The sequence below is a fragment of the Perca flavescens genome, chromosome 10 (assembly GCF_004354835.1).
Source record: "Perca flavescens isolate YP-PL-M2 chromosome 10, PFLA_1.0, whole genome shotgun sequence".
In the NCBI taxonomy this organism is placed as follows: Eukaryota; Metazoa; Chordata; class Actinopteri; order Perciformes; family Percidae; genus Perca; species Perca flavescens.
This window is the reverse complement of record NC_041340.1, coordinates 35,728,740-35,742,327: the sequence shown is the minus strand read 5'-3', so window position 1 is coordinate 35,742,327 and position 13,588 is coordinate 35,728,740. Positions and strand designations below refer to the sequence as shown.

Here is a 13,588-nt window from a genome sequence, read left to right as displayed (position 1 = left end):
TGTTATCTGTCATTTTTTGGGGGAGACGATAAGGGCTATTTTTTGCATTCTAAACAAACAAAATCCGACACATTGTAGAGTGGTTAGATTATCTGATTATCTGTATTTTTATTATTTTTTTTACACTGGATTTACATTCACATATTACCTAATACGTAGTGCATCTGAGCAAATGCACCAGATTTGGGTGGGATTCGGGTTTACAGAGACAGTTACCCTGGTTATCCTTCCTCATCGCATCGCTGCCGAGTGCACACACACGCACGCATGCACACACACACCCACACCCATGCACACGCACACAAACACACACACACACATGCCGGATTGTAACAGACATGCATGTAAGAGAATATACGTTGTCTACATTCACACAAGCAGCATGACAGTGATGAACCCTGCATAAAATAATCTTCTGATCTCAATCCTAATGAGCAATTACTGGATTATAGTTATGAAATGAACAGAGATCTTTTCAACACACACGTAGTGCAAGCACACACACACACACACACACACACACACACACTATAGCTCAGAGCCTATATTCATTCACTGTGAGAGAAAAGGTGGAGGATCTTCAGTGAGCTGGCTATGTGATGCTTATGTTTGCTCTGTCTCTCTCACTGTCACTCACGCACACGCACGCACGCACACACACACACACACACACACACACACACACACACACACACACACACACACACACACACACACACACACACACACACACTTCCATCCTTTTCTGTGTAAGTTATTTGAACATTTTACTGCCTGTTTATTTTTCTGTTTATACAGTCATTAATATTATGTTCCAGTCAACATGTACACATTTCATAATGGGATACCCAGAACTGAAGCTTTAATTTGGGAAAAAATAACGTAAGTAAGATATAAGTAGGGGAAAAGCATAAGCAGTGTATATCTAATCCCCCCTATAGAACCATGAATAGCATGCAAAGTCCCCAGCTGGAAACCACAGTCAGTGACAATGTTGTGGCTCTGCTTGTATCCCTCTTTGAACATTGAAGTAATAGTGTTGACCTGGGATTAACAAGGGCCGAGAGACAAAAGGCCAGTTCCCAGTGTGGAGACTCTCAACTCCTCCAGTACTGACACACCCAGCCTTGATCTGACACGCCTCCGGAGAATCAGAGCGCAGATTATAGGGAAGTTAACTTATGTGACTGGCTGGCGTGAGATTTAAGAGCAGTCAAACAGAAAGCCAGACATAGTACGCTGCCAAATGGATTAAGCACTGGCTGCACACTGCCCCCCCCGCACCCACCACCTCCCTTATTCTCATTCTCCCTCGCGCACACACAACGAACGCGGGTGCACTACTTCACAACACATGAACGTACGCGGCAAATATAAACCTGAGCAGAGACACAGAAAAAGATGGAGAGAGGAGGGAGAAGGAGAGTCGAGGAGAGAAGAGGGGAGGTGGGGAGGTGGGGAGGGAGAGTCCAGGAAGAAAGGGGAGACAACAAGGGAAAGGGAAAAACACACAACTAGGACAGTCTTATGTAATTCCTCTCATCCTTATGCATGCATGCACATAAAACACACACACACACACACACACACACACACACACACACACACACAATCATACATACTTCGCGCTCCATCAGACAAACAGACTCACACATGCTCATATCTTCTCTCTCTCTCTCTCTCTCTCTCTCACACACACACACACACACACACACACACACACACACACACACACACACACATCCCTGGCCATCTGATTGCTGCAGGCCGTAGTCTGGAGGAGAGCAGAGTAGCAGTGAGTTCTGCATTATTGAGCAGAAGCTGACAAACGTACAACTGCCACTACAGTAGCTATAGCAGAGCTGACTTTAGCATTAAACAGTGTCTGAAGCCCATGCTGGATGCACACCGGAGACTCCCTCATACTATATGTCTGTCTGGATCAACTGCCATAGTTCAATTAGGTCAAACTGCCAATATCACCATGTGAAAAGAGCAGAGTTTAAAACTTGTATTTCTGTAATTCTATTAAGAACAAAGTGTACTTAGGTTTCATAAAGTAAAATACTCATTATGCGGAGTGGGTCCTTTTAGTAGCTCCAGTTATTTATATTACTGGCTGTTACTAATGCATTAGCAGCATTTTAATGTTAAAGTGCCCATATTATGCTCATTCAGGTTCATAATTGTATTTTGAGGTTGTACCAGAATAGGTTAACATGGTTTAATTTTCAGAAAACACCATATTTTTGTTGTACTGCACATTGCTGCAGCTCCTCTTTTCACCCTGTGTGTTCAGGTCTCTGTTTTAGCTACAGAGTGAGGCATCGCACTTCTATCCCATCTTTGTTGGGAGTCACACATGCTCAGTAGCTAGGTAAGGATCACATCAGCTAGCTGTTTTTTCTACAACTTCAGTACAAGGCAGGATTAGCCGGGTGACTTCTCCTAAACGAGGGCACACTTCCAACTTTGCGTGGAATACCTGCAGAACAGGGACATGGAAGTAGTTCTTTTGTAGATTATGGTAGTGTTGTGTGTGTTGTAGCAGTGTTTTGCCATTGAGAATGAGCTAGCAAGCGCCCTTGTTTCGGCTAGTGATGTAGAAAGCCGTGCAGATTGTGAACAGCTCACCAGGAGACTGAAGGCAGGACACATTCAGAAACCGTATCTCACTCAGAACACCATGGATGTTTTTTTTTCAAGTTTGTGTGCGTGTGGAAGTACCAGAGTCACAAAATAACACCCCAAATCCCAGAAACAAGTGCTTTTTCATAATCTGGGCACTTTAAACAGCAGCAGGATGAGCTGTGGCTCATTTCAACTACTTTAAATAATGATGTCATTATACAAGATGATCATGTGTATGTGATGCAAATTTAAATTGGAATCAGTGGAGTAAAGTACAACATTCCCTGTCAAATACTGGAGGAAATACACAACTAGATACTAGATGTTTCAGCGCTGGTTCTTAATGTAGTTTTCTAAAAGTCATTAGTGAGTTAGCAATCAGGTAGCAGGTAGGCAGATAGCTAGTTATTTTTCATTTGTATGTCATAAATGTCAAATGTCAAAAATGTAAAAGACAGTACTTTATGTTAAATCTAACTAAAATGGAAGGAATCCCTGCCTGTGCGTCTGTCCTTCGATTTACTCGACAATCGTTCATCCGATCGACCGAGGACCAAAGGAAGTGCAGTGTCTTGAGATCTCCGGGACATATTTATTAGTAATGCGTTATGAACACACTGTGTAGTGAATTAAGAGGGAACCCCTATTAACTGTTACTGGGTACAGCTTGCTCTCCGTCGTGTGATACAGTATATTCAAGGACAGATGATGAAAGAGTGACTGAGTTATATATTATTTATATAATATTCATGCATCAGTGTGTAACTTTCGGGAATGAATGCTTTTGTTCCAGGGAATAGCCTGGTTTCTAGCTGTTAGTGAACGAAGATGCAACTATGTCATTAGAGGTGTAGCTGTTGGAAGATGTTTGGATGAGCGGTTCTCGAGGAATTACCGGAGGCCAAGCAATTGGCCTGTTCTGAATATTTTCCTCTGACACAAATGTAAACCAAAAGAAAAACATTCATCATTACACACATTGGCTATATTAATTTGATGAAATGTATGTATGAAATATATATATATACATATGTATATGTATATATATATATTTCATGACTATATATATATTTATATATATATATATATATATATATATATATATATATATATATAGCATGGTTCCCAAAATACTTTCCTGTTTTAAAATTGATAGGTAACATAACTGTGCATCCTCTTCTTTATCCAATGTGTGGCTGTCCAATGTGTATGATTTAGTGGCAGTCACTTAGATTTTATTAAGTTCTAAAACACATCCAGTATTAAACAATCATCAGCAAGAAAGCAGCATCTAAAAACAAACCTCCTCCTGCTCTCTCTCTCTCTCTCTCTCTCTCTCTCTCTCTCTCTCTCTCTCTCTCTCTGTCACACACACACACACACTCTCTCTCTCACACACACACACTCTCTCTTTCTCTCTCTCTCCCTCTCTCCCTTCACGCTGTCTCCCTATTTCACACATAAACCTCCCACACAACATAATTAGTCATGTGTAGCCTTTTGTCTGGCACCCAGGATGTTGTGTGTGTGTGTGTGTGTGTGTGTGTGTGTGTGTGTGTGTGTGTGTGTGTGTGTGTGTGTGTGTGGGTTTGTGTGTGCACACATGTACAGAGCCATTTAAATATTTGAATTTGCCTGATGTCATTGTCCTGTGTCATTAACAGGCCTGTAACAACAGAGGTAAACGACAAGCAGAAGGCTAAGGTCTGAGTCCCTTTGACAGTGGAGGCATGGCACCACAGGGAGACATACTTATGGTTGCTTCTGTTTATAGAAATATGTAACACGATTGCATCTATACTGTATACTGACCGAACATCTGATTTATTTCTTGGCATAAAATGGCCAGATATTTTTTCAGTGAACTCCCCCTGCCAACATTTTATTTGGTTTCCTCCACCTGACCATGAATAGCAGCAGGAAGTGTCCCGATCCAACTGTCAGCCCGGATCAGACACTAGCTGCTCACTCGCTTTCACACGTGGACACAGACAGACAGACACAGACACAGACACACACACACACACACACACACACACACACACACACACACAGAAGCTAAACTGGAGCTTTCAAAAGGCCTCAGGCTCGCTTGCACTTAAACTTGCAGTTTTGTTCCACAAATTCCCGCAAAAACACACTCTCTGACATGCACACACACACACACACACACACACACACACACACACACACACACACACACACACACACACACACACACACACACACACACACACAAACACACACACACACACACTCCCATGCGGACAAAAATGTGCAAACACACACATACAGACATTTTTCAGCTTTTTCAGAATCACCACGACTGTGTTATCGGAACCAAAAATTGCAAAGAAATGTGTCTACCAGCAGAGATAAAACTTGATTAAAGGATTGGTTCCACATTTTAGTATTCTTTCTCACCGAGCTTAGCACAAAGACTGGAAACAGTAGAAAACAGCTGGCATTGTTCTGTACAAAAGGTAAATCAATCCTTCTTCTGCACCTCAACAAATTAGTTCACATATAATTAACATGTTATGTCTCCTTTGATTAATCTGTACAAAACCTGAAGTGTAAAAACGACAACTTGTGGTTTTATAGGAGGTTATGTACCGTTTGTGGCTTCTGGACTTCCTGGAGTTGCTCCTGGTTGCCTGGCAACTGCTCCTGTTTTTACACTTTGGTTTTTATATGGATTTGTATGGGGAAAATAATTTGATATTCCGTGTTAATTAATGAGCTTTAAAGGTGCGACTTGGTAGATAGAGCCAGGCTAGCTGTTTCCCCTTGTTTTCAATCCTTATCTAAGCTAAGCTAACCATCTGCTGGCTGTATCTTCCTATTTAACATACAGATAACAGAATGGTATTGACCTTCTCATCCAACCGCTGGCAAGAAAGCAAATAAGTGTATTTTCCAAAATGCTGAACTATTCCTTCAACAAGAACTTTACTAGACTTGTTTCAGAAAAGGGAGATTCTGTACGGCACAAGTACCTTATTGCACACATATATTGCAATTTTTATCCTATGTAAATTATTTATTATTAGTTTGTTTTTGCACTGTATTTCATGACAAACAATAAAGTTTTCTGAATCTGAATCTAAGTATGTTGAATATAACTCTTTCCAAGGTCATGTGTGAGGCAACCGGAGAGGGTAGGATGCTGAAATAAAATCAGACTACTGTATAAACTAGCATAGCAGTCTTGTTGTAACAATTTTTTATCTATCCATTTAACAGCCATCATTGTTGAGTATGTCATTGTGCCTCTTCCCTGCTTTCTGTGGTGGAAACAGGCCAAAAACTGTGAATCATTATTGATATTTTTATATGAATTTGACATTTTGAAGCAGAAACTTACCACATGGAGAATCTTATTCTCTGTCTCATACACAGTGCAATCCTGTAAAATGAGAAAATGACAAATAAAAGGGAGAGAAGAAGAAAACATGAGCTGGAGAAAAGCATTTATGCCAACATCCGCACACAAGCTCAAATATCTCCCTCCTCCAAATATAACAACCAGGAAAGAAGGAAAGAAGACAAATGAGACAGCAAACTGGAGGAAAGACAGATGACTTCTTTTTCAATGGAGAACATCAGCAGTCAGCTATTTCATTCCAAATCTTCCACATTATGCATATTACTTTATAATCTAGGCAGACTAAAACATTGGATTGACCAGTTCTGGACGTTGCCTGGAGCTTCACGAGCCTCCGCAGGATTTAGAAACTACATTATTTGAACATGACAGATTGTTATTTAACGATAGCTGATAGTTAATCTATTTCTGGGAAAGCAGCCCACTGAATCCACCAGATGTGTATGATAGCAGATAATTCATCTGTTTGATGCATTAGTGCGGGCGGTGCTGCCACCTTTGTCTGTCCCGCTGCACCCTGGCAGCCACATGTTCATTTGGCCCATTGTGGACCTACTGTGGCCCCTTCCCCCCTCCCCCTCTCCTGTGGCCCTTGTAAGAGGGGATGGGTGTTATCTGCTCAGCTCCAGGACTCACTCCGGGCACACGTACAAACACACTCTCACACACTGTGAGCAGGCTCTTACAGGGAGGATGTGGATGGAGTCCAGGAGAGCAGACATACTTTCTGTCCAAAACAATGAGAATTCTACAGTTTCAGAGTGTGTGTGTGTGTGTGTGTGTGTGTGTGTGTGTGTGTGTGTGTGTGTGAATGCGCCTCCAGTTTTAGTTTTTTTAAAAGTGCATTTGTGCGCCTAAACTTGGTGAATCTACAAGAGGGAGCGAGCCAGAGGGGGAGCAGAAGGAGGACAGGAAATGAAGGGATGAGAGACCCCGAGTTCATTCTCCACCAGGGCCCACAAGTTAAGCAGAGAGGATGTGTCGTAACAGTGAGTCAATGAGTACTTTGCCTAAGGCTGCTACTGAGGGCTACTCGTCCCATCAGCCATGCTGCAAACAGCCTGTGGCAGTGGGCATATGCTTCACTCATAGTCAAATCTATAGAAATGAGCTATTGGCCAGAACAAGCTGCATCCTTATTAATGCTCCTAATCTAAACCCACTTTAGTTTTGCCCTAACAATTCAAAATGATGACCTTCATTGTATCAGTGTACTGTATATTGACATGATGGATTGTGTGATGCAGATGCATGCATCCTGTGCGTGTTTGTGAGTGTGTGTGGAAGTACCTGTTGTACGATGGTGGTTAGTTCTAGGCAGAGCTGCACAATGTTGTTCTTCAGTAATGAATACTCGGTCACACTGGCGAACGGAGACCTGAAGCAGACAAAAAAAAAACTCATTCAAAGTCTTACAAATGCATCTGAGACCTTAATAATATGGTGAACTTTAGAACACTGGATAAGTGTACTGGTCATAATCGTATTCTACATGTTGTTATTGTTTTCATTAAATGCTCCTGTTTGGAGTAGTGTCTTTTTTTCTTCTTTTCAGAGTAAAACAGGTCTCAAAGTCACACTTAAATGAATGTGAGCAAAGGATATTTGACCATTTTATATATATAAAAAAAAGAGTTACTTTATGTTTTGAGGAAGTCATTTTGCTATATTGGTGTTTTTATTTTATTTTGTTCGTTTATTTGCGAACATCGGGATTATAAAATCTGTGATAGGGCAGGGAGAGAGAGAGCAATAAAAGCTAGTCTTTGCTTTCTCAAAGCACATGGGCAAGTGATAAAGACAAACAACAATATTTGTTTTTATGACATGGCCATAGGCTACACAACCCAGAGATGTACTAAAGCTCAACATTGCTTTATTTGCATGTGTTCTCTGTTTCATATGGTTTCATCAGCTGATCTAACTTCACGATACCAACATCAAAAATAACCTTTCTTAACTATCTACGGATTATGTTACAGTATGAAGCGTAAAAATAACAGGAACATCTGATAATTTAATGCAGCCCCACAATACAAACAACCTCTGTAAAGTTTATTATTCCATTTTTAAAGGAACTTTGTGTTGTGTCAGGGAGATTGTAAGGTGTTCCTGTTTTTGTTAAATGGACTATTTATATAGCGCTTTTCTAGTCCTAATGATTACTCCAAGTAGGGCTGGGCAATATATCGATATTATATCGACATCGATATATGGGACTAGCTATCATCTTAAATTTTGTATATCGCAATGTTGTAATCACAATGGTGTCTCCGGGAACCATCACCTTATCGTGGTGAAGAGGTTTGTGTGTCCCTATGAACCTGAGGGCTGTGTTGTCTGGAGCTGTGTGCTCCTGGTAGGGTCTCCCAAGGCAAAGTGGTCTCAGGTGAGGGGCCAGACAAAGAATGGTTCAAAAACCCTATGAGCCAACGTAGAAGAGGTGAAGTTACCCTGCCCGGAGGAAGCCCGGGGCCCCCGCTGGCTCTGGGGACGTGGAACGTCACCTCTCTGTGGGGGAAGGAGCCGGAACTGGTGCGGGAGGTGGAGCGCTACCGGTTAGATCTGGTGGGGCTTACCTCTACGCACAGTCTCGGTTCTGGAACCATACTCCTGGATAGGGGTTGGACTCTTTTCTTCTCCGGAGTTGCCCAGGGTGTGAGGCGCTGGGCGGGTGTGGGGATACTCACAAGTCCCCGGCTGAGCGCCGCTACGTTGGAATTTACCCCGGTGGACAAGAGGGTCGCCTCCCTACGCCTGCGGGTTGTGGGGGGGGAAACTCTGATTGTTGTTTGTGCATATGCACCAAACAAGAGTTCGGAGTATTCGGCCTTCTTGGAGACCTTGACTGGAGTCCTGCATGGGGCTCCAGTGGGGGACTCCATTGTTCTGCTGGGGGACTTCAACGCGCACGTGGGCAATGATGGAGACACATGGAGAGGCGTGATTGGGAGGAATGGCCTCCCTGATCTAAACCAGAGTGGTTGTTTGTTGTTGGACTTCTGTGCTAGTCATGGATTGTCTATAACAAACACCATGTTCGAACATAGGGATGCTCATAAGTGTACGTGGTACCAGAGCACCCTAGGCCAAAGGTCAATGATCGATTTTATAATCGTTTCATCTGATCTGAGGCCGTATGTTTTGGACACTCGGGTGAAGAGAGGGGCGGAGCTGTCAACTGATCACCATCTGGTGGTGAGTTGGGTCAGGGGGTGGGGGAAGACTCTGGACAGACCTGGTAAGCCCAAACAGGTAGTGCGGGTAAATTGGGACACTGGTGGTCAGGGAAGCCGTCCGACTGAAGAAGGAGTCTTTCCGGGATATGTTATCCCGGAGGACTCCGGAGGCGGTTGCAGGGTACAGAAGGGCCCGAAGGGCTGCAGCCTCTGCCATGAAAGAGGCAAAGCAGCGGGTGTGGGAGAAGTTTGGAGAAGACATGGAGAAGGACTTTCGGTCGGCACCAAGGTGCTTCTGGAAAACTGTTCGCCACCTCAGGAGGGGGAAGCGGGGAACCATCCAAGCTGTGTACAGTAAGGATGGAACACTGTTGACCTCAACTGAGGAGGTAATAGGGCGGTGGAAGGAGCACTTTGAGGAACTCCTGAATCCGACTAATACGCCCTCTATGTTAGAGGCAGAGCTGGAGGATGATGGGGGATCACTGTCAATTTCCCAGGTGGAAGTCACTGATGTAGTCAAACAACTCCACAGTGGCAAAGCCCCTGGGATTGATGAGATCCGTCCAGAAATGCTCAAGGCTCTGGGTGTGGAGGGTCTGTCCTGGTTGACACGCCTCTTCAACATTGCGTGGAAGTCTGGGACAGTGCCAAAGGAGTGGCAGACCGGGGTGGTGGTTCCCCTTTTTAAAAAGGGGGACCAGAGGGTGTGTGCCAATTTTAGGGGTATCACACTTCTCTGCCTCCCTGGTAAAGTCTACTCCAAGGTGCTGGAAAGGAGGGTTCGGCCGATAGTCAAACCTCGGGTTGAAGAGGAACAATGCGGATTCCGTCCTGGTCGTGGAACAACGGACCAGATCTTTACTCTTGCAAAGATCCTAGAGGGAGCCTGGGAGTATGCCCAACCGGTCTACATGTGTTTTGTGGATCTGGAAAATGCGTATTACCGGGTCCCCCGGGAGATACTGTGGGAGGTGCTGCGGGAGAATGGGGTGAGGGGGTCTCTTCTCAGGGCCATCCAATCTCTGTATGACCAAAGTGAGAGCTGTGTCCGGGTTCTCGGCAGTAAGTCGGACTCGTTTCAGGTGAGGGTTGTCCTCCGCCAGGGCTGCGCTTTGTCACCAATCCTGTTTGTAACATTTATGGACAGGATATCGAGGCATAGTCGGGGTGGGGAGGGGTTGCGGTTTGGTGGGCTGGGGATCTCATCGCTGTTCTTTGCAGATGATGTGGTCCTGATGGCATCATCGGCCTGCGACCTTCAGCACTCACTGGATCGGTTCGCAGCCGAGAGTGAAGCAGTTGGGATGAGGATCAGCTCCTCTAAATCTGAGGCCATGGTTCTCAGCAGGAAACCGATGGTGTGCCTTCTCCAGGTAGGGAATGAGTCCTTACCCAAAGTGAAGGAGTTTAAGTACCTTGGGGTTTTGTTTGCGAGTGAGGGGACAATGGAGCGGTAGATTGGTCGGAGAATCGGTGCAGCGGGTGCGGTATTACATTCAATCTATCGCACCGTTGTGACGAAAAGAGAGCTAAGCCAGAAGGCAAAGCTCTCGATCTACCGGTCAGTTTTCGTTCCTACCCTCACCTATGGTCATGATGGCTGGTTCATGACCGAAAGAACGAGATCCAGGGTACCAGCGGCTGAAATGGGTTTCCTCAGGAGGGTGGCTGGCATCTCCCTTAGAGATAGGGTGAGAAGCTCAGTCATCCGTGAGGAGCTTGGAGTAGAGCCGCTGCTCCTTTGCGTCGAAAGGAGCCAGTTGAGGTGGTTCGGGCATCTGGTAAGGATGCCCCCTGGGCGCCTCCCTAGGGAGGTGTTCCAGGCACGTCCAGCTGGGAGGAGGCCTCTGGGAAGACCCAGGACTAGGTGGAGGGATTATATCTCCAACCTGGCCTGGGAACGCCTCGGGATCCCCCAGTCGGAGCTGGTTAATGTTGCTCGGGAAAGGGAAGTTTGGGGTCCCCTGCTGGAGCTGCTCCCCCCGCGACCCGATACCGGATAAGCGGACGAAGATGGATGGATGGCAATGTTGTAATATGACTGCATTACAGTCATTTTCTGAACGTACCATACTGTTTTAGCTGTTCTGTTATTTGCCTTTACCCACTTAGTCCTTATATCAACATTACTGATTATTCTTTTTTGGGAATCACATTGTGTACATTTTTTGTGAAAGCACCAATTGTCAACCCTACAATGGGCTATATCCTTAACGCTCCACTTCCGGGATTGCTCCGGTGCGACAGGAAATTCCGCCGGATGCATACATTTTCGCCGATTTCAGTTTCCTTCCGCTTTCTTCTTTGTTGGAATTCTAAACTCCGGTGGATTGATGAGGACTATGGTTAACTGCTCCTCAGATCTCTGCAGGGTAAATCCAGGAAACACAAGGACTGAACTGCCCAGGAGTTTGTGTAACAACAGATGAGTGATTACTACAACAACAATGCACAGTAGTTCCATCTCTTTTCTTTCTCTCCGTTTCTGTGAAATTAAGCTAGCTAGACTATCTGTCCAATCTGAGTTTTCTGTTGCACAACTATTTAGCAGTGGCTCTGTGCGGACTTTAGCACCGCCCATGATGATTGTGATTGGTTTAAAGAAAAGCCAATAAACCAGAGCATGTTTTTCTCCCATCCCGGAATGCTGTGTGGACTGGCCAGACCCTCTTCCGCTCCGTAGCGTATGGATGGCCTGGCAAACGCAAGACTAACCCTACAATAACGCTGCAATATCGACATTGATGTATTTGGTCAAAAATATCGTTGTATTGTGACCTCAGTTGGTAGAGCATGTCATTCCCCTTCTCTCTCCCCTTTCATGTCTTTCATCTGTCCTGTGTAATCTTAAAAAAAGATATATATATATATATATATATATATATATATATATATATAGTGGTATTTGATTTTCTCCATATCACCCAGCTCTAACTCAAAGCTCTTTTACATATTACAGGCAGCATTCACACACATTTATACAATGCTGAGGCTGCCATACAAGGTGCACCTGCTCATCAGATAAACATTCACACACCAATGGCACAGCATTGGGAGCAATTTGGGGTTCAGTGTCTTGCCCATGGGACTGTACTCACCTGAGCCACAGCTGCCCCGTTAACTTAATCATTTCTGAAAACAGGTTTAGGTGCTCGTACATTAGCATATCATTTCTATATTGAGATTGTTGTTATCATGTTTACTGTTAAAACTGGGGATGTTGTAAAAAAAAATCACACGTCAAATTCCCAGTGTGGTCGCTACCTGTCGAGCCAGGCTAGCAGGTTCTTGGCTGCACCAATCAGATCCACCACCGAGGTTAGGAAATCATTGGGTAGCCTCCGGGAAGCTCGTCCATCGTAGTGTCCGCCCCTCCGCCGGCCCAGGATGAAGTTCTGGAGGTTCTTTGCTGAAGCGTTCAGCTTGTGGGACAGAGTCCGCAGGTTCTCCGTCTCTAGGCCGTAGTTCTGGAGGACAAACGGAGGGACATTTTAACTCATTTTAAAAGTAGAATCACAAATATTTGTCATCCATTCAATACTGTGCCTCAATCTTGTGTAGAGTATTGAGACTGCTGTTGCTCTGCTAACATGCTGCTTTTGTTTGAGGTAACTTGTGGGTTACTTGATAAAGGGTTAAAGAAATAGTTTACCATTTTAGAATCTTTCCGAGTGTTAGATAAAAGAAATTATACCACGAGATTGATATGGAATTTCTTATCCCTCTCTCAGCAAGCATGAGATTTCCCAAAAGGCTGAACTACAGCTTTATAAAAATCCTTGATGTTTCCAAAAAGAAACATGACAGAGTAATAATGTAAGTAGTAATGTGAAACCACTGGATTAAATACAACATAAGTTACACACAATGTACTTGTATCTGTCTTAATAAGGATAACCTTTCCAAGTGTTATAGGTTGAGCAGAAAAAGTATTGACTGTGGGTTATTCTGAGTGGAATGAACTGAAATTAGAACCACTATCTCTGAATAGACATTAGCATTTTCATATATCAGCCGCACTATGCACACTAATACAAGAACACCAAGCTGGTTGAGTAGCCCATTACTGCACTGTGACCCTTTTAAATAAACACACACACACACACACACACACACACACACACACATACAGACCCACTGAGCCACATTGCGCTCAGCATCCCAAGGCACCTACAGTCACTTCCTGCCTGACAGAGCCTGATTCCTGCTGACACAAAGGCTACACACACACACACACACACACACACACACACACACACACACACCCTTGTATAGTGAGATGCACAGGCTCAGCTAGACGTATCTATTCCTCCTCTGCCTCAAGATCTATTCTACACAGTCACGACCACAGTGACTACAAAGGAGAGAGGGTTTCACAGTGGCAGCG

General features: G+C 44.3%; 1 protein-coding gene across 1 annotated transcript in view; it reads right to left on the bottom strand.

Moving 5' to 3' along the window:
- si:ch211-26b3.4 (connector enhancer of kinase suppressor of ras 2) overlaps positions 1-13,588 on the bottom strand; it is a 68,729-nt gene that overhangs the window by 37,039 nt on the left and 18,102 nt on the right. The window contains exons 3-5 of the mRNA XM_028590047.1: positions 12,466-12,668; positions 7,310-7,397; positions 5,999-6,040 (exon numbers count right to left, since the gene is read on the bottom strand). Of these exons, the coding sequence (XP_028445848.1) occupies positions 5,999-6,040; positions 7,310-7,397; positions 12,466-12,668 (333 nt within the window). The remainder of the gene's footprint in view (positions 1-5,998; positions 6,041-7,309; positions 7,398-12,465; positions 12,669-13,588) is intronic.